Source organism: Lutra lutra, chromosome 1 (assembly GCF_902655055.1).
Source record: "Lutra lutra chromosome 1, mLutLut1.2, whole genome shotgun sequence".
NCBI classification, from domain to species: Eukaryota; Metazoa; Chordata; class Mammalia; order Carnivora; family Mustelidae; genus Lutra; species Lutra lutra.
In genome coordinates, this window is record NC_062278.1 from 168,683,730 (window position 1) to 168,703,176 (window position 19,447).

Here is a 19,447-nt window from a genome sequence, read left to right on the forward strand (position 1 = left end):
GTCTAAAATAGGGGAGAGATAGGTTGAGTTGCATCTTTAAGATTGCTCTGGTTGCTCTAAATTTCTCTATCAAGGGAGAAATTTCAGGCTAGTGTGATGCTCAGATGAACCCTCTTTCCTCCTCTTTTTCTCTCATCAGGTTCTAAACTTGTTCATCTTTTCCTTTTTTAGTTGGGAAAAAAGATCCAGGGAAAAGAGGAGATGTGGGTGCCCCTAAAAAGTGATCTTATGGGGCGCCTGGGTGACTCAGTGGGTCAAGCCGCTGCCTTCGGCTCAGGTCATCATCTCAGGGTCCTGGGATCGAGCCCCACATTGGGCTCTCTGCTCCACAGGGAGCCTGCTTCCCCCTCTCTCTCTGCCTGCCTCTCTGCCTGCTTGTGATCTCTCTCTGTCAGATAAATAAATAAAATCTTAAAAAAAAAAAAAGTGATCTTATGATAATGAAGGGATAGAATTAGGAGTGTGAAGCGGCTCAGGTGCCAGAGGGGAAGGCAGTGTGCCATGGGCTTGCCACTTGAAGGCTGTGATGTCTTGTCTCACCCTTTTACACAAATACAATAGGCTTTGTAGAAATTTACAGTTGTAATAGTAAAACACAGAAACCCAAAAAGTAGATAGATAATATATAGAAAGTAAAAATTCTTCACAATCCTGCTGAAATAAGTGTTACTACTTTTTTATTCTAGATTTTCTCACTTTTTTTTTTTTTAAAGATTTTATTTATTTATTTGACAGAGAGAGATCACAAGCAGGCAGAGAGACAGGAGGAAGCAGGCTCCCTGCTGAGCAGAGAGCCCGATGCGGGACTCGATCCCAGGACTCCGAGATCATGACCTGAGCCGAAGGTAGCGGCTTAACCCACTGAGCCACCCAGGCGCCCCTAGATTTTCTCACTTCTTTATGAGTATAGATTTTTATCTTTCTAGACTAATATAAAAGAGGTTCAAACTATATTTTTCATTTTTTGTTTTGTCTTGGATAGCTTTTTTCCATCAGCACATACGTAGTACTTCATTTACCACATAGATATTAACATTTGTTTAGTTCTCTATTAGGTATTTGGTCTCTCCAGGTTTTTAAGGATATGAACAACGCTATAACAAAGATGCGTGTACATATATCTTTTCTCTTTTTAAAGTTTTATTTAAATTTCAGTTAGCATACAGTGTAATATTAGTTTCAGGTGTACAATTTAATGATTGAGCACGGACATACATTCTTCCGGTGCTCATCACAAGTGCCCTCCTAATCCCCATCACTTATTTAACTCATTGCACTACCCACCTCCCCTCTGGTAGTATCAGTTTGTTTTCTGTAGTTTCTTGATTTGCCCCCCTCTCTCCTTTTTTCTCTATGCTCATTGATATATATCTTTTTTTTTTTTTAAGATTTTACTTATTTATTTGATAGAGATCACAAGCAGGCAGAGAGGCAGGCAGAGAGAGAGAGGGAAGCAGGCTCCCTGCTGAGTGGAGAGCCCAATACAGGGCTCAATCCCAGGACCTTGGGATCATGACCTGAGCTGAAGGCAGAGGCTTTAACCCATTGAGCCACCCAGGTTCCCCTACATAAATCTTTTTATACGCTTGCCTTATACTTCTGTAGGATAAATTCCTAGAGTGCAATTGAATAGGTCAGTCTTTACATTTTCTGTAAAATGGGGATGTAAGTCCTACCTAGAATATTTCTCTGAGGATTAGGTTGGATAATATGAGTGGGATGTGTGTAGTATATACTTCCTCATAATAGTAGGCACCTAGTAGATGGTAAGTATTACTACTAATAAGACGAAGTAAGTTTCTAAGGGAAGAAGGTGTGAGAAGGATGGGATTACTTGTTGACATCACTGTTTTCTAAAGGAGGAGATAAACCTCACTTCTGCATGATTGCTGACTCCCTATCGATGCCAGGGCATGGTGTGTCTTAACTGCACAGTATCTAACTTTATCGTCCTTGTGTGACTATCTGTGGACTTCTTTTGCACTTTTCTTGTTGCCCACTTAAAACATTTGGTTATTTTTGGTTAGGTGACTGTCTCTGCTTGCTCCTGTTTGTAAGTTTATTTTGTACCAAAACTGAACTGTGAATATTCAGTGGAAGGTGGAAAGTTCATGAACTTTAAATTTAAACATCTATGGAATCTGGTTATTTTTACCTGTTATTTGGGTATCTTTGGGCAAGTAGTGTGATTTTTCTGTGCCTCATTGGTTTAAGGGTAGATGGAATATGGGATTTAAAGTCTTTGAGATCCTTATACACATTAAGTGAGTTAATTTATGTATCATTTATATATCAAGTGTCTAATACACATCTTAGAAATACTAATTTCCTTCCTTTAAGGCAGAAAATTATAGCTTACAGTTCTTTTTTTTTTTTTTTTAATTTCACTTTTCAGAGTACTTAATGTTACTGATACCCAAGGGTAGTCACTTGCACTTAGTATACAATAACTAAGGAAGAGAAGTGTAATTTTTAAAATATTAGAAGTCAGGAGACCTGGGCCCATGGTCCAGGTAGGCTTTTAACTGGTAGTATAACGAATCTTTTGATCTCTAGTCCCGATTTTGCTCGGTTTTTTTTTTTTGTTGTTGTTGTTGTCTATGAAATATTTTATGGAAATACACTAATATAGAAGTTTTCTGATTTATTTAAGCAGAGGGTTTGACTTAAGAGAAAGTCCACATACTACTATTTTCTAATTACTCTATATATTATGTTGTTGAATTAGTTGCTTTTCTAGAATTAAGTTTGTTTTTTAAATCTTGATCAGGTATTGTGTAAGCTGCATCAATGGAGCACATACAGGGGGCCTGGAAGACGATCAGCAACGGTTTTGGATTCAAAGACACAGTGTTTGACGGCCCCAGCTGCATCTCGCCTACAATAGTTCAGCCATTTGGCTTTCAGCGTCGGGCGTCAGATGATGGCAAACTTACGGACTCGTCTAAGACAAGCAACACTATCCGTGTTTTCTTGCCAAACAAGCAAAGAACAGTGGTATGTAAATGTTCCTTTCAGAAAATTTTGTGGCCCATCTGCCTATAAAAAAGCATTTCGAATAATTTTACTCACCTTGTAGATGGGCAAAATCTTCACTGTCACTTAGTGTCTTTATTAATTGGCTTTCCAGTTGCAAATTTTATTGCTTTATATTGCTGTGTTCCTTCCACAACCACTACTTTCCTCCTTTTATTACTACTCTTGCCTGGAATATCTTCTGCTACTTCATTCAAACAAAGAGTATGTTTTTATGGGGGTTTCTTGAAAAGGCTTTTCTTTCAAAAAGCTCCTTTAGACCTTTCCAGCTAATTTTATGTATGTATGTATGTATTATGGATATTAAAATGCCCACTAAATTTTTTGGACATTATAGTCAAGTATATAGAAGAAAATAAAATTACTTAGAAAAAATTATTTTGGTAAATTTTGTAAGCCCCAGGCAAAGCTGAAGGTAGCTTAGAAAGCCAGAGCCACTCGGGTTTTTACACAGAATTCCAAATTTTCCAAGAAATTATTGCTCGAAACAGTTTTTTACTATCCTGGGTGAAAAACACCCCACCTGGTTAAAACAGGAAAATGAAGTTGTGCTAATTTTGCTTGGTGGGACATCTGAGGAAAACCTTTAGTTCAAAACTTCCATGCCTCCTCCTCTCCCACCCCATTCTTTTTCTTTTCTTTCTTTTTTTTTTTGAATTTTATTTATTTGACAGAGGAAGAGCACAAGTAGGCAGAGCGGTAGGCGGAGGGAGAGGGAGAAGCAGGCTCTCTGCTGAGCAGGGAGCCCGACATGGGACTCAGATTCCAGGACCCTGGGATCATGACCTGAGCCGAAGGCAGCTGCTTAACTGACTGAGCCACCTAGGTGCTCTCACCCCCCACCCCATTCTTTGAGTAAAATCAGTGTATTGTGTTTTTTTCTGTGTACCTAGGTGAGACAAAGTTCCAACTTTAGAAAGTCCAGTTCAGAACTTTCTGTTTCGGACAGTTCTGCTCTCCTCTCCCCAGTTTTCTAATAAATTCCATTTTACTTCTTTTGTGAACTTCAGGAGCCTCCCAGTTATAGTATTGTACATTTATGTACATTTTGAACTGAAGGCAAAACTCAAAAGGTATTTAAAGTTTGAGCAAATTTATTTTTGTTATTCTTCCTAAAAATAAAAGTTTAATGGCTGGCAAAATAAATAGTAATAACCTCCTTCTATTTCAAGAGTGGCTTTCATTTGCAAGATGATTTTTACCTACTATTGCTCATTAATTTTCTTTCTAGTCTTAAATTGAGAGCCCAGACGGGGAGTGTGAATGTAATGGGCAGCTGAAGGCAAGCTGAAGACCATATAGTACTGCTTTAGGGTGTTAATGTGCCTGTCTTCCCTATTCTCTGATACCAGATTGCCTGAAGACTGGGAAACTTAGTTTGGCATAATGATTAAGTATGTAGACTTTTAAGATAACCAGGCCCCAATTTAAATTCCCGTATTGCCTTTTGTTAGCTGTATCATTTAGACAAATTACATAATACTTTGAGCCTCTCTTACTGACCTTAATAAAGTGAGGCTCATGCTGAATACAGTAACTAGTTTATAAGAAAATAGTTGCTATGATTATTTGAGGTTTTTCTACATATATGTAGCCCTTGACAGCTTTCGGTTGAGCACAACTGGTATTTGGTAACAAGTGATTTGGAAGCTTGATTTCTTGTACAGCCTATGAAAAGACTCTAGCAGAGAAACTTAGTTTCTTCTATTTCTTTGACCAGAGATAGACTCTCACTCTTTGGAAGAACCATCTTCTTTCAGCAGGCACCCATCTTTAGGGACCATTGGAAGAAGGAGTCACTTGCTGGCCAACATGATGAGTCAGCAGTTTCTAATAATCCCCAGGTTTCTTCACTCCTTGGAACTCAGAATGACTCTCATAATCACTCAGTGAGTTCCAGAAATTAGTCAGACTTAACTAATTTCAGCATGTATCCATGGGGAGTTGTAGAGAGGAGAATGACTGAAAAGATACATACATGATTTAAATAATTGTAGAGGTATAATTGGTAGTTGGTTGGAAAAAGAACCTTTTTCTTGTCATTTATTTTGTATATGTGTGTCTCTTTGCCACTTCCTGTTTATTGGATGGGTGGTTAGACCATAGCTGAGGACCATTAATTTACCATTAGACTCACCTGACATGGGTTAAAATACAGATTCCTGGGCTTCACTCAAGATCAAGTGAATCGGGGCGCCTGGGTGGCTCAGTGGGTTAAAGCCTCTGCCTTCGGCTCAGGTCATGATCCCAGGGTCCTGGGATCGAGCCCCACATTGGGCTCTCTGCTCAGCAGGGAGCCTGCTTCCTCCTCTCTCTGATTGCTTCTCCGCCTACTTGTAATCTCTGTCAAATAAATAAATAAAATTAAAAAAAAAAAAAACGATCAAGTGAATCAATCCTTAGATGTGTTGGAGTGAGGAGGCTGGGAACCTATATTTTTAAAAGCTCTTCGGATGATTCTAATGCCAGTCACATTTGGGAACCCCACTGCATTAGAGAATATTTAAAGAACAGTCTAGCTCTTAGAGTCTGTGTATTTATTTATTTAATATTTTATTTATTAGAGAGTGTGAATGGGGGAAGGGTGGGTAGAGGGAGAACCAGACTCCCAGCCCGATGCAGGACTTAATCCCAGGACCCTGGGATTGTGACCTGAGCCACCCAGGCACCCAACTCTGTAACTTTTAATGAAGATTAATGATAGAGCACAGATAACACTTTATATTTTTCAGAGCCCATTACACAGTATTTGATGCAAGTAATGATTTCTGTTAGTGTATTACTCTTCATTGTCCTCATTCTTGGCATCTTACCAGATCAGTATATCTTACTTTGACTTCTTTTTGTTTCTGAAAAGCTAGAAGTTAGTGGATCTTTTTGAGGTTATAACTGCTTTAAGAAGTCTAAAATAAACTTGCTGTGGAACATTTTAAATAAATACTTCAGACTTTTCAAATAGATCCACGCATACACTCACCTCCCTCTGGGAAGGGACTGGGTTGCCCACTGTCAGTTCTCACACTTCCACAGAACACAGGAACTCTACTGTGGGCAATGGACAAGACCTGCAAATCTACATTCTGTTCTCTTTATTGGCCATACTAACTCCAGTTGCTTCACTTTTAATTGACTTTATTTGACAGAGAGCTAGAGAGAGAGCACAAGTAAGCAGAGCAGCAGGGAGAGGGGGAGAGAGAGAAGCAGGCTCTCTGCTGAGCAGGGAGCCCGATGCGGGGCTCGATCCCAGGACCCTGGAATCATGGCCCGAGCTGAAGGCAGATGCTTAACCAACTGAGCCACCCGGGCGCCCCTGAGCATGTGATTCTTGATTTTGGCTTAGGTCATGATCTTGGGGCTGTGGGCTTGAGCCCTGTGTTGGGCTCCATGCTGGGTGTGGAGCCTTCTTGGGATTCTCTCCCTCTTCCCCTAACCCTCCCCTTGTGCACGAGATCTCTCTCTAAAAATTAAAATAAAAATAAAATGTATGGGGCTTTTATCAAAACTCTTTAAGTTCTTTTTATATAGCTGCCATTATTAGCACTCAGAATACTCACACTTCTATTAGGGCTCTGAGTATCTGCTTTTCTTTTGAGGATTGGATACAGGAGAATGTGGAAGGACATACACTAAGGCTACCTGGAATGGTATGCACATTTATTTAAATTGTGGTGTTTGTCCTTGTAGAAGGACAGAAACTCTATTTCCTCTCCTTGCTGGCCCTTAAAGGTGTGAAGTGTATATGAAATGGAATTTTTCTTATGAGGATAAATCATTTTGTTGAAAACAGGTTAAAATACAAATTTTGACCAGAAAAACTCTTGTTTGCTTATAGATCAGATTGGTTTATTTTCCTTTCTGGTGGATGTTCATGCTGGCATGTACATTTCAGTGAGTTCTACAAATTAGAACTGTGTAATGGGAAGTTAGATCATTTTCTCTCTCTCAGCCACTCATCTGATGTTAATAGCTACAGGTATGTCTTTTCACACTCATGCAACATATATAAACCTATAAGAGTTTCCCTCCCTTTGAATAATCTGACTTTGTATTATTCTGAAAAATATTTCCCCACAATTAACGTATCATGGATACCCCGCCCTTTAGGTCATTATAAATAATGTAGCGGCAGAATGTGACATGTATAGATATCTAGGCTTTATTCAAGCACTCACCTGTTGCTGGACATTGCAGCTATTTCCTGTGTGTGTGTGTTTATCATTACAAACAGTGCTGCCATAGATCTACATATATCCTTATAGACTAGTGCATTTATTTCTGTGCTCACTAAGGGATATGCAGCCTTTGTTGGTTCTAACAGTTGTCTTTTGTTTATAGGTCAATGTGCGAAATGGAATGAGCTTGCACGATTGCCTTATGAAGGCACTCAAGGTGAGGGGCCTACAGCCGGAGTGCTGTGCTGTGTTCAGACTTCTCCATGAACATAAAGGGTAAGAACTTAAAAGTCAGTTCCTTTTTCATACTGGTAAGGAGTTGATGGTTTCAAATAATAACAGTTCCCATTTTTTAAAAAAGTATACTAGCTTCCTGTAGAATATTATGTGTTTATATGCCCTTGTTCATAGATAACTCAGAAAAGTAAAATACTCGGGCACCTGGATGGCTCAGTGGGATAAAGCCTCTGCCTTCGGCTCAGGTCATGATCTCAGGGTCCTGAGATCAAGCACCACATTGGGCTCTCTGCTCAGCAGGGAGCCTGCTTCCCTTCCTTCTCTCTCTGCCTTCCTCTCTGCCTATTTGTGATCTCTGTCTGTCAAATAAATAAAAAAAATCTTAAAAAAAAAAAAAGAAAAGAAAAATACTAAAAACTTGAAATTATTGCTTGAACATTGCATTGAAAAAAGAATACATATTAGGTGTTGTGATAGTATTCCATACATGGAGACAGTAGTGTCAGGGATGTGTTTCTTGAGAGCAAAAATTTGTGTTTCCTGGAATGCAGTGGACAGAATGGGTACTCCGAAAGTGTTTGCATTATTATTTATAAAAAATCTTATCCTCAAGAGATTAACTCTTTTGTAATTCATTCATTTTTTTTTTTTTTAAGTTTTTTTTAAAGTAAGCTCTGTGGTCAATGTGGGGCCTCAGACTCAGGACCCTGAGATTTAGAGTTAAATGCTATTCTGCTTGAGATAGCCAGGCGCCCCTCATTCATTCAGTTTTATACAGGTAATGTTTACTGAATTCCTGCAGTTTGGCAGATACAGGACTAAAAGATGCAGAAGAATTTCTGCTTCAAGAAAGATCCATAGTTAATCTTATTTCTAATGGTGGTGACAAGTTAGAGGTATCCCATCAAAGGCTAGGAGTAATAACCCATAGCTTCCATAATAATCCATTAACCATCCTTACCCCTCCCCCCAATTTGGGGGAAGTAATCTTTCTTCTTGGAAAATGCTAGTTCTGTTACTGATCTTCAGCTTACACCTTTTCTGTTTCAAGGAGTTTCCCAGTTCGAGAGAATAGCCTAGGGAATGAGTCAACTCAGAGGGGCCATCCTGAATTCCACTTTGCTATTACTCTCAGCTTAGGCAGTTTTTTTGAAGTGCAGATCTTTGAAGCCTATGTCAGCTTTATCTGGATGTAGGCCCCAGGTTGGTCTTAAGCAACCAGTGCTCCTTAAGGACTAGAGGAATTCTGGGACAGTAGGGGCTTGTCCACTCTCATCTAAGGCCACATTGGTTTAGAGCTACTGTCACTTCTCTTTGACAGATAGCATCTGAAGACTGATGAGAACACAGGGCTGCCCCCTCTTCATTAGGGCGAAATAGGACTTTGGAGTCCTTATGTATGGAATTATAAAAAGAATGGATTATTTGCTATTGGATAACCAGAAAAATGTCTGGAATAGGCTTTTGGTAGGCAAAGGGAGAAGTTGGAATTATGTTATATATGTGTTGTTTTCTCCCTACTTTAGAATATTCTTCATTCAGGAAGTGGGCCTGATGAACTGACTACACAAGACATGAGAAAGGAGCTTCATTTTTTTTTTTTTTTGAAGCTTTTTACTTTGTTGTATCTATTTTTCTGTGTTATCTAGGCACAGAAAGAATGGTGGCAGAGTAAATTTTAAAGACAGTTAAGTCCCCTGTCAACTTGTAGACCCTGCAAACAATTCTACAGATGTGAGCCTGTTATTAATAGCAAAGTGTATTTCATTCACCATTCCTTTGTATTATGTATCTGCCTGACTTGAAGTGGGCTACCAAAGATTAAATTTTGCTGTTACAGCAATATTTATACCCAATTTTAGGATTTTAGAATTCCTATAGAATTTTAATATTACAAAGTCCAATTTACTACATACTTACTTTATCATGAGACCTTATAGTTCATTCTTTTAATACTTTTTTTTTTTTTTTTTTTTTTTTAAAGAGAAAGAGAGTGGGGATGAGGGAAAGGGAGAGGGAAAGGAGAGAATCCCAAGCAGACTCTGGGCTGAGCACAGAGCCTGATGCAGCTGGATCCCAGAACCCTGAGACCGTGACCTGAGCTGAAATCAAGAGTCAAGACATGAAATCAACTGAGCCACCCAGGACCCCCGTTGTATAGTTCGTTATTTTATAATAACCTTTATTCTAAGAGCAAGAGCACAAGCTTTAGAGTCCAGCTGAGCTGGATTCCAACATAGTTCTTTATACTCACTGTATGGCTTTGAGCAGGTAACTTTCTTAGGGCCCCCATTCTCTCATTTTTAAAATGGGGATAATCATACTTGATAGGTTTGTTGTATGAATTAAATAAGCTAATGTTATATGGGATTAAGCTTTATGTTTATGTAGTAAGAGATAAATTTAGCCATTGTTCTTGGCCTTGAGCTCTTAACCTTGTTTAAACATTTCCCTTTTATATTATGTTTTTAAAAATCCCCTTCAGTAAAAAGGCACGTTTAGATTGGAATACTGATGCTGCCTCATTGATTGGAGAAGAACTTCAAGTAGATTTCCTGGATCACGTTCCCCTCACAACACACAACTTTGTAAGTTACAGTGTTCTTCTCTTTTTGTGGCATGTTGGGCACTTTGGCTGACATAATAGGACTTTCTCAGAGGTACTAGACATATATATTGTTGGATTGTTCAAAACTGCCATTATGCGATTGTTTACAGTAAGGCAATTTAGGTTTAATTAGCCACAGATATACTTTAATTTCTAGGCATGAATTTTACAAGTGTCAACAGTATGATTCTTCATTCTGGGGACCAAGAAGGAACCTACTTTGTTTTTTGTTGTCTTTCATTAATTCAACATAATTTACATCTGTGTTCTTATCCAGGCACGGAAGACCTTTCTGAAGCTTGCGTTCTGTGACATCTGTCAGAAGTTCCTGCTAAATGGATTTCGTTGTCAGACTTGTGGCTACAAATTTCATGAGCACTGTAGCACCAAAGTTCCTACTATGTGTGTGGATTGGAGTAATATCAGACAGCTCTTGTAAGGCATTGTTCTTATTTCAAAGAATATAAGTGGTTAGGAAGGCATAAACTCTTTTGAAGGTGCTTATTGTATATTTGAATGACAAGTCTGGGTTTTAGACGTATTACATGAATTATTATGATCTGGAAACAATCTGCTTTAGAAACATGACAGTTCTGAAGCCAGAGTTGTAGTGTGGCATAGGTCTCTAAAACAAGCAGCTATAAGACTGCTACCTGCCAAATAGAGATTGATGTGCTGTGATTCAGTAAAGCAAAGAACAAAAAGATATGAAAACCAAAAATTTTGGCTTTTCTCTCTCAATAGTATCATCTGTTAGGTTACTGGTAGAGACTATTCTGTTAAATATGCTAAGCCTTTGTTATTGAGAAGGGGCAGAAAGCATAGCTGGTGTTATTTTCTTCCTCTCAGACTGGAGAAAACATTAGTTTAAAGTGATGTAAATGTAAAACGTCAAAAGATACTTGTGTTTAGTGATTTTTTTTTAAGACTTTATTTGACAGAGATCACAAGTAGGCATAGAGGCTGGCAGAGAGAGAGAGAGAGAGAGAAAGAGAAGGAAGCAGGCTCCCTGCTGAGCAGAGAGCCCAATGCGGGACTCAATCCGAGGACCTTGAGATCATGACCTGAGCCGAAGGCAGAGGCTTAACCCACTGAGCCACCCAGGTGCCCCGTGTTTAGTGATGTTTAAGCTGAAAGTACATGTTCCAAATTGCCTTTTAAGAACTGTTAATGGGGGCGGGTACAAAAAGTCAAAAGTTTTATCCCTTTTTGGGAGTAGGAGAAAAACAAAGGGAGTGTTATCATTAAACCATGATGGGAATACCTTTTTTTGCTTTCGTGGTAGTCACATTGCTTTTGCTTGTGTAGCCCAAGTGGCACAGCCTAGGAGTTTAGCAGGCACAGATGAGAATGTCAGCATTACCATTAACTAAATGTAACCACCGCTGAGGCTCAGGTCCATTCATCTGAAGAAAAAGGGTATTACCATCCTTGCAGGGTTCCTTTGAGGATATACTGTGGTAGCTAACCTGTGAAATTGCTGGGCACAAGTGTTCATCTCATGAAAAAGATGATGCCCAGTTAATGCTAATATCACTTTTATTTATGATTTTTGGTGCTGAATGATGTTTATTTTTCATATTCAGTCTTTTCATCTTTGTGTTTCCAAGACAGAATATTTCCAGAAAAGTTCTGTGTGATTTAGATTATAATGTGCCGTAGCATTATTTTGATATAACTGGATACTGGGCCAGTATTTTTATTTATTTATTTATTTATTTATTTATTTAAAAGAAATGCACACTAGAGTCTATATGTTCATTGGCAGGTCAGTATTCTTCACATTCTGTACTCATTCAAACCAGTCATTTGGGTTGGTAGTCCTTTTGCTCGGGTAGCCTAAAATGGTCAAGCAAAATGTGACTAGAAGATGTTTAGTTTGAGTAGTTGTTAGCAAGAGTAGCAAGGCAAGGCAGTCTGACTCTGTAAAATTACTGCAATTCTATTAAACCAGTCTTCTTGTGATTTCATGTAGATTGTTTCCAAATTCTACTATTGGTGATAGTGGGGTCCCAGCACTGCCTTCTTTGACTATGCGTCGGATGCGAGAGTCTGTTTCCCGGATGCCTGTTAGGTAATCTTTTTTACTTACAGCTTTTCTTTGGAAAATTACATTGGGGTGGGTGGGCCTGAATACAAAAGACCCTCCAGAGTTGCTTTATATTCCCTTCTCCCCCTATGTAAGCTCTTTACTACTTCTGAGGACTTGATATTGATGTTAGAGCAAAGTGTGGTCCTGTAGCTTTTATATTCTGGAAAGTGTGACTGCAGTTTTCTTCTCTTACATAGCATGTCCCTTAATAGCTCATCACATTTTAAGGAGCTTCAGAATTTGCCTCCCTCAATATGGTAGCAAGTTGCACCTCAAGGGAAGGGTCTCCAAACTATATACAGTTATCCAATAAAAATAAAACTCGTAACTTTGGAATGCTAATTATGGCCTTGCGTTTATAAAACAATGGTATTTAATAGACTGCGATCTTTAAAAAGAGTCAAATTAGATTTTTTAAAATTTTTATAAAGATTTTGTTTATTTATTTGAGAGAGAGAGAGAGGAAGCACAAGTGGGATAAGGGTCAGAGGGAGAAGCAGATTCCCTGCTGAGCAGGGACCCTGATGTGGGACTTGATCCCAGGACTCTGGGATCATGACCTGAGCCGAATGGGCGCTCGAATTAAGCTTTTTAATATAAATATCCTTTCTAATGTGCCTGTGAATTTAGATATAACTTGTTTTTATTCTGTTCTTCAGCTTTAAAGTCAGAGCTTTGTTGAGTTCACAGGTCTTGTTCAGTGTTAGACATGAATTTGGAACCTAAAATAAAATCTGTATCTTTGTCAAAGTATCTGACATTAATGAATATATATATATATATATATATATATATATATATATATATATATATATAATTGAATAACATCTAATGACCTTTTAAAAACTACCATGGAAAATTTTAAAGGCAGCATACCTCAGAACAAGGAATTTGTATTGAAATGATACCTGGGTATACATTTGTGTATGACTTTTATTTTTCTTGATAATTTGAAATGCGAGTCTGACCAAAATTGTGCAGGCTTCTGAAAATTTCATACTAGAAGACAAGGTTCTGAGGGCCTAAAGATTATCTGAGAAGGTACTTTTTTCAAGGCAGTACAACAATTTCTCTTATAAAAACTAGCCTTTTGGGGCGCCTGGGTGGCTCAGTGAGTTAAGGCCTCTGCTTTCGGCTCAGGTCATGATCCCGGAGTCCTGGGATCGAGCCCCGCATTGGGCTCTCTGCTCCGCGGGGAGCCTGCTTCCTTCCCTCTCTCTGCCTACTGTGATCTCTGTCAAATAAATAAATAAAATCTTTAAAAAAAAACAAACAAACACAAAATCTAGCCTTTTATTCCTTGAACAAAACTCCAGATAATCTATAGAGCAAATAATGAAAACGTTATACCGACTGCACATTCCCAGTGTGGTTGATGGGGGGTGGGGTTGGTTGGAAGATGCCAGGGATTATTTCGCAGTTGGCATTGACATCTTGAAAACTGAATTCACATTAACTGACTTTGAAAGCTTGTTAAGTGGGGAGAGGGTGCATGGTGGCTAAAATGCTGGCCTTTTTGCAGAGATGCTCAGTCTGTCTTAAATCTAAGGCTCTTCCTTCAAGCTCTCTAAATCAGTCTCTAACCTGGGCAAGTGCCAAGTCGCTTGGTTGGTGGTGGCATGGTTGGCAAATGGTAATCTGTTCTCCCCTAGAGATGGCCTGAAAATTTTGTATATTCTATAGAGGTAATTTATTAAAAAGAAGACAACTTAAAATGTACTGTTGTTTTCATGTGAATTTCAAGTACATGTATTCTTCCCTTTTCAAAAATTGGCGTGCAGAAGCACCTAGACAGAAGATGTTTTTTAAGTTGTGCCTGTTGAGAGAAAGGGACATTTTGTCCAAGGTTTTAGTACAAGTAGGATTTGTCGCTGAGTATCTTAATGAAATAAGAAGTTGAAAGACTTTACCAGTGGGGAGGTCTGAGTGTCATTCATGGAGTTTTCTTTTTCCTCCTGGTCTAGTTCCCAGCACAGATATTCCACACCCCATGCCTTCACATTCAACTCCTCCAGCCCTTCCTCTGAAGGTTCCCTTTCCCAGAGGCAGAGGTCCACGTCCACACCTAATGTCCACATGGTCAGCACCACCCTGCCTGTGGACAGCAGGATGATTGAGGTAATGGGGCCCCTTGTGGGTGGTGAGGAGGATCAGTTGGTTGTTGGGGTGGGGTTGACTGTTGTGTCAGAGAGTTTTGGGTTTCAAACCTGATAAAGAATGTTGCTGTGCTTTCTCAGGACCCTGGATCTTGTGAATTTATTTTTTAACCACTGCATCTGTAGACTGGCTGAATAATCCGATTGGTTTGTCTGTCAAGTGTAGAACTAAAATTTCTTGAAGAAATGTTAACATTTGAACTCGTTCTTTCCATTTTTAGATTTGAATAGGACTGAGCGAACTAGTGAATGAGCTATATAAAGAGTAGTTTCATTTGGTGCGGGAAAGAAAATAATAGTGATGGAGAGCTATAAACTCTGAGAGAGACTAAGTGATTTTATTTAGAAATAAAGGGGGAGTCTTCATTGAATTACTAAGCAGGTTATTTAGGGAGATGTTAAAGTACCTAAAGCTAACATTTTCAAACTGCTTTTTCTTTTCTTGGCTTTTGGTGTGTTCTATTTGTTTGGTTTGCTTTCTTATTCATCTTTAATAACAACTGAATACACTTAAAATACTTCCTTTGTTCTTTATTCTTCTTTATTTCTCATTGCTTTGGACTAGAATAACAGCCTGAATGCTTCTCCCAGGGCGTGGTCCAGACGATTTTGTTTGAGGGGAAGAGTAGGTATTCTTCTTCATGCCTTTGCTTTCTTGAAAGTAAATTAACAGGCTTGCTAAGACCTTCAGACAATAGCCTATCAAATGAGACAGTCACTAAGTTAAATTTTATACTTCTTGCCAGACTTGTTTTCCTGTTTTCTTTTTTGACAATAGAGTATATAGAAGTAAAAAAATATATATATTGTATGTGGGATTGCGGACAGGTGAAATAAGTTCTCTCAAGTGAGATTTTGAGGCCAGGGGCATTAAAATGTATTTTAAAAAATTAATTCCAACCAGAGACTAATACTAGATTTATTTAGTTGGTGCCCAGGGCATCACTGTTGTATTTATACCTCATTCAGAAACCAGATATATCCATTTGATTGATATGTCCTGAAAATCTTTTGCTAAAAGCTTATCAATGACAGCTATATTCTCTCTGCATTATGAATTACTCCTTGAAAAACCTCAGGGACACCTGCCACTTCAGGTACACCCGTACCTCTCTCAGATCTTGAATCATTTTCTGTGTGCTTTTTTACCGGAGGTGGCAGGGATTAAAAAAAAAATGTTGGCTTCTGAATGTGGGCCTGAACTGGCCATTTTGGGGGCACTTTGAATAGCACAAGATTATTGTGAGGAGGTCATGTGTATGCAAGCTCTGAATTTTGTTACTTCCATCATGATTAGTCCTGATAATAAAATGATAAACTAGTGACTTCTGTTATGATTTATTTCTGTGTAAACACCCTAATGCTTAGAGGGGACATTAAAAGTGAAAATTCTTGCATTTTTATTAAAAAATAACTAGCACTATTGTGTTAATTCTCTCTAAGCTTTAGAGGCAGAGCAAATTTTGATTCTTTTTTAAAAATCACATATGATTCGGCTTTTCTAAAGTATACATTCTTTGTTTAAACTATTTGTTATTCTCTTTAATATTGAGATTCCAAGATGATTGAAAAGTTCTTTCTAGGATAAGTCCAACTGTAGAAATTAGCTCAGAATAAAAATATGAGGTATATAATGTATGTGGGGCAGAAAATTACTGTGACAAGAAAAAAATCCTAGTGCATGGTATATAATTCTGTTCAGTAAAATTACATTGTGCCATGCTTTGATTAAAAAATAGTGTATTGGTTGGATAATAAAGCTATAGCTGCTGAATATTCTGTTGAAATTCAGGTTAATTTTGGCCAGTGTTCTGCCTTTCTGGCAGTCATCCTGTCTACTTAAAAACAGAGATTCCTGGGCTTCCCACCTTTCCTCCCAGAAATGCTTAATCAATCCTAGTTGAGGGGAGGAGGAATCTGTTCTTAAACACACCTCCAGGTGATTCTGAAGACTGGCCACATTTGGGAACCCCAGGTCCAGGCTTTATTGCTTGGGGCTGCCAGAGTTAGGGGGAGGGGCGGCTTGGTTTATGATTCTTTTTATCTTGTAAAAATGTTATGGAATGGGAACATTCCATTAATAGTCGTGTGAAAAAAGTATCTTTATTGTGGTTTCACAAAGAAAACAGAGTTGGGGTTCCCAGAAAAATACCCTTTTTGAAGATAGGGAAGCCAGATGGCTTTATATAATAACTATTTGTATATTCCAAATAAAGATTTACAAAATGGAAATATAGGTCTTATGGAAGGCCTTGTGATTTAAACTATTCTACCCAAACAGTTTCTAGTAAGTTCTAAAGGTAGCCTTTGACTTCTTACCTAAGTAGAATGTAAATAATTTCAAAGCTTACCCATAAGGTCTCAGGAGCATTTTGTGGCAAATGAGCTCAGGGCTGAGATCCATGGTGATGGTTTTTGTTCTATTTCTGCCACCTACTGGCTGTGTGATCCTGGCCAAGTCTATTTGTTTATATTTGTTTTCTCATTATGTAAAATACAGGTTTTGGACTAGGGGATTTATTGTCCTTCCAGCATTTCATGATTTTAGGCTTGGGTAGAGTTACACAGTTACGGTGCTTCCCCTTATCCAATCCAGCTTCTGGTCGGTGTGCCCTGAACTCCTAGAAGAGTAGGAGTGAGCTTGCCACCTGATCGTCAAGTTCTGTTTTGTTTTGTTTTGCTTGAGCCTCAGTAGAGCAAGATCCTCAATCATTGGAAAGATCTCAGCTGATAGTAACTTTGCTAGTGTTCCTGCATGAGTATCACTTTGCTATATGCATTGCTTTCTCCTGAGAAAAAGAATGTAGTTTCCATTCCAAAAGAATGTGATATATGAAAAAGCTAACATCAGTTCTAATAATTGATGATAATCTTGGAGATAATTGACCACTGACATTTGGTAAAATTAATCAAAGGAAAGTTTTTAGAGTATATAATTAGGCCTTTTGTATTTTAGAGATTTTATAATCTACTTTGTTCCTGCAAATTCTCGTTCTCCCTTTTCCTTCCCCCAGAGAACATCTTTTCTGGTGCAGAAATTGACCAGCTTTCCTTTTCTGTTTCAGGATGCAATTCGAAGCCACAGTGAATCAGGTACTTGTCCAAAGTTTAGCAAATAATAATGGGCTTTTTCTCTTTATGCTGTGTATCTTCCGTTGGCTTATCCATGTGTGGATTCTGTTTGTCTTGTCTATTAAGCCTCACCTTCAGCCTTGTCCAGCAGCCCTAACAATCTGAGCCCAACAGGCTGGTCACAACCCAAAACCCCTGTGCCAGCACAGAGAGAGCGGGCACCAGGATCTGGGACCCAGGAGAAAAACAAAATTGTGAGTATGGCTTACAGTACCTCCTATATTTTAGGATTTACTAAGAAAAAACTAATCAGAAATGGGAATACTTTTAGTGGGGGTTGGGGGCTCTATTAAAAAAAATTAATGAAAATTATTATAAATGTCTGCCATTTTTGGCATGCTTGTGTTAAAGAATTTGTTGGCTTATTGTAAGGCAGGGCACAACTAAAATACTGTTTTTTCAAAATATCAAAATTGGAATGACAGTGTCTGTCTTTAAAAGATAGGGGAATGTGTGGATTTGGGTTGTTCTTTTCTCTGACGCCCTCATTAAATAGATTTACCATTCCATGGAGTGTGTTAATGATCTCTGCTGGTTTCAGAGGCCTCGTGGACAGAGAGATTCAAGCTATTACTGGGAAATAGAAGCCAGCGAAGTGATGCTCTCCACTCGGATTGGGTCAGGCTCCTTTGGAACGGTGTATAAGGGCAAGTGGCACGGTATGTTGGGGGGCATTCTCTTTACTGCAAGGCCCAGAAAGGGCCAAGAAGGGGATACCGTCAGTTCATTGTGCTGTGTGGTTCACAGTGGCACTCTTAGGGATACCTGATTACCTCTGAAGCTCGAACTTAATATCTCAGTGACCTTTCATAGCATTCTTTTTGGACTCGGTGATTGGTATGATATGGTTTCCAGGTGAACCTAGAAATTGATGAAGAGTGAGCCCTCCAGTCAAGTCTCAGGAACTGATTAAATACAGGCTGCACGGGGGAGGTGTTTTCAGGTTCCTTAGAGGAGTAAGAGTCTGATACCGTGAGGAGGGCATGGATTCTAGAAACCGAAAGCTGGAAAGAACCTGAGAGATTTGCATGTAGAAAACTGAGGTCCCAAGAGGGGAACGAACTAACATGCCCATAGTCAAACAGCTGGGCTCAGGACAGCCAGGAGCTTCATGAAAGCAAGTTCTCTTGCACTGCCTTGGGTCAGTTGTGGGGAACCCCCATCAAGCAGGGAGCACACAGACTTCATTCTTGAATCTATGTGGAGTGTTAGTGTTCTTATTGTAATGGAAACACTTTGTCACTTGGAAGAAATGTACTATTTTAATATCTGTGGCCACAGTTTATGTATTTTGGCAACATACTTAACATCTTCCCCTCAGATTTTTAATGCCTCTGGCTTTAGGATGTTAGCAAATATTGGGAGTATTTTTTGGAAAATGCTACATGTTCCCCAAAAGGCGTCCTTCTAAATTCACATTTTAATGAAGCAAAAAAAAAAAAAAAAAAAAAAAAAACCCAAAAATGCCTAGGTATGTTTACATTTTGGATGGTTTCATGTTTATCTTTATACATACAGGGGCAGAGATTGAGAGAGGCTAAGAGCATCAGATGAACAGAGCATTAAAATCAAGATGTTGAGGGGCACCTGGGTGGCTCAGTGGGTTAAAGCCTCTGCCTTCAGCTCAGGTCATGATCCCAGGGTCCTGGGATCGAGCCCCACATCGGGCTCTCTGCTCAGCAGGGAGCCTGCTTCTTCCTCTCTTTCTCTCTGCCTGCCTCTCTGCCTACTTGTGATCTCTGTCTGTCAAATAAATAAATAAAATCTTAAAAAAAAAAATAAAATCAAGATGTTGAAAACTGAGAAAGACCTCCAGTCTTTTGCGTACCTTACATTATTAACATATGGATAGATGTCATAAATGGGCGATTCCCTAAGGAAAACAATTTTTTTTTTTTACTATTGAAGTATGGTTGACATACAGTGTTTTCTATTTGTTTCAAGTGTACAATATAGTGATTTGACAATCCTGTACATCATGTTCACCACACCAATCAGAGCTGCCATCTCTGTG

At 38.8% G+C, this 19,447-nt stretch overlaps 1 protein-coding gene across 5 annotated transcripts in view; it reads left to right on the forward strand.

The window, feature by feature from the left end:
• Window positions 1-19,447, forward strand: part of RAF1 (Raf-1 proto-oncogene, serine/threonine kinase) — an 85,579-nt gene that overhangs the window by 52,998 nt on the left and 13,134 nt on the right. For 2 of the 5 annotated variants that reach the window (XM_047744305.1, XM_047744314.1), the window contains 10 exons: window positions 2,771-2,997; window positions 7,372-7,484; window positions 9,931-10,033; window positions 10,331-10,488; window positions 12,029-12,127; window positions 14,110-14,263; window positions 14,867-14,926; window positions 17,367-17,394; window positions 17,500-17,627; window positions 17,975-18,092. In XM_047744305.1, coding sequence (XP_047600261.1) covers window positions 2,791-2,997; window positions 7,372-7,484; window positions 9,931-10,033; window positions 10,331-10,488; window positions 12,029-12,127; window positions 14,110-14,263; window positions 14,867-14,926; window positions 17,367-17,394; window positions 17,500-17,627; window positions 17,975-18,092 — 1,168 coding nt within the window. In that variant the 5' untranslated portion in view covers window positions 2,771-2,790. Of the gene's footprint in view, window positions 1-2,770; window positions 2,998-7,371; window positions 7,485-9,930; window positions 10,034-10,330; window positions 10,489-12,028; window positions 12,128-14,109; window positions 14,264-14,866; window positions 14,927-17,366; window positions 17,395-17,499; window positions 17,628-17,974; window positions 18,093-19,447 lie in introns of those variants that run through there. The other 3 variants (XM_047744325.1, XM_047744334.1, XM_047744344.1) reach the window with 3 other exon arrangements.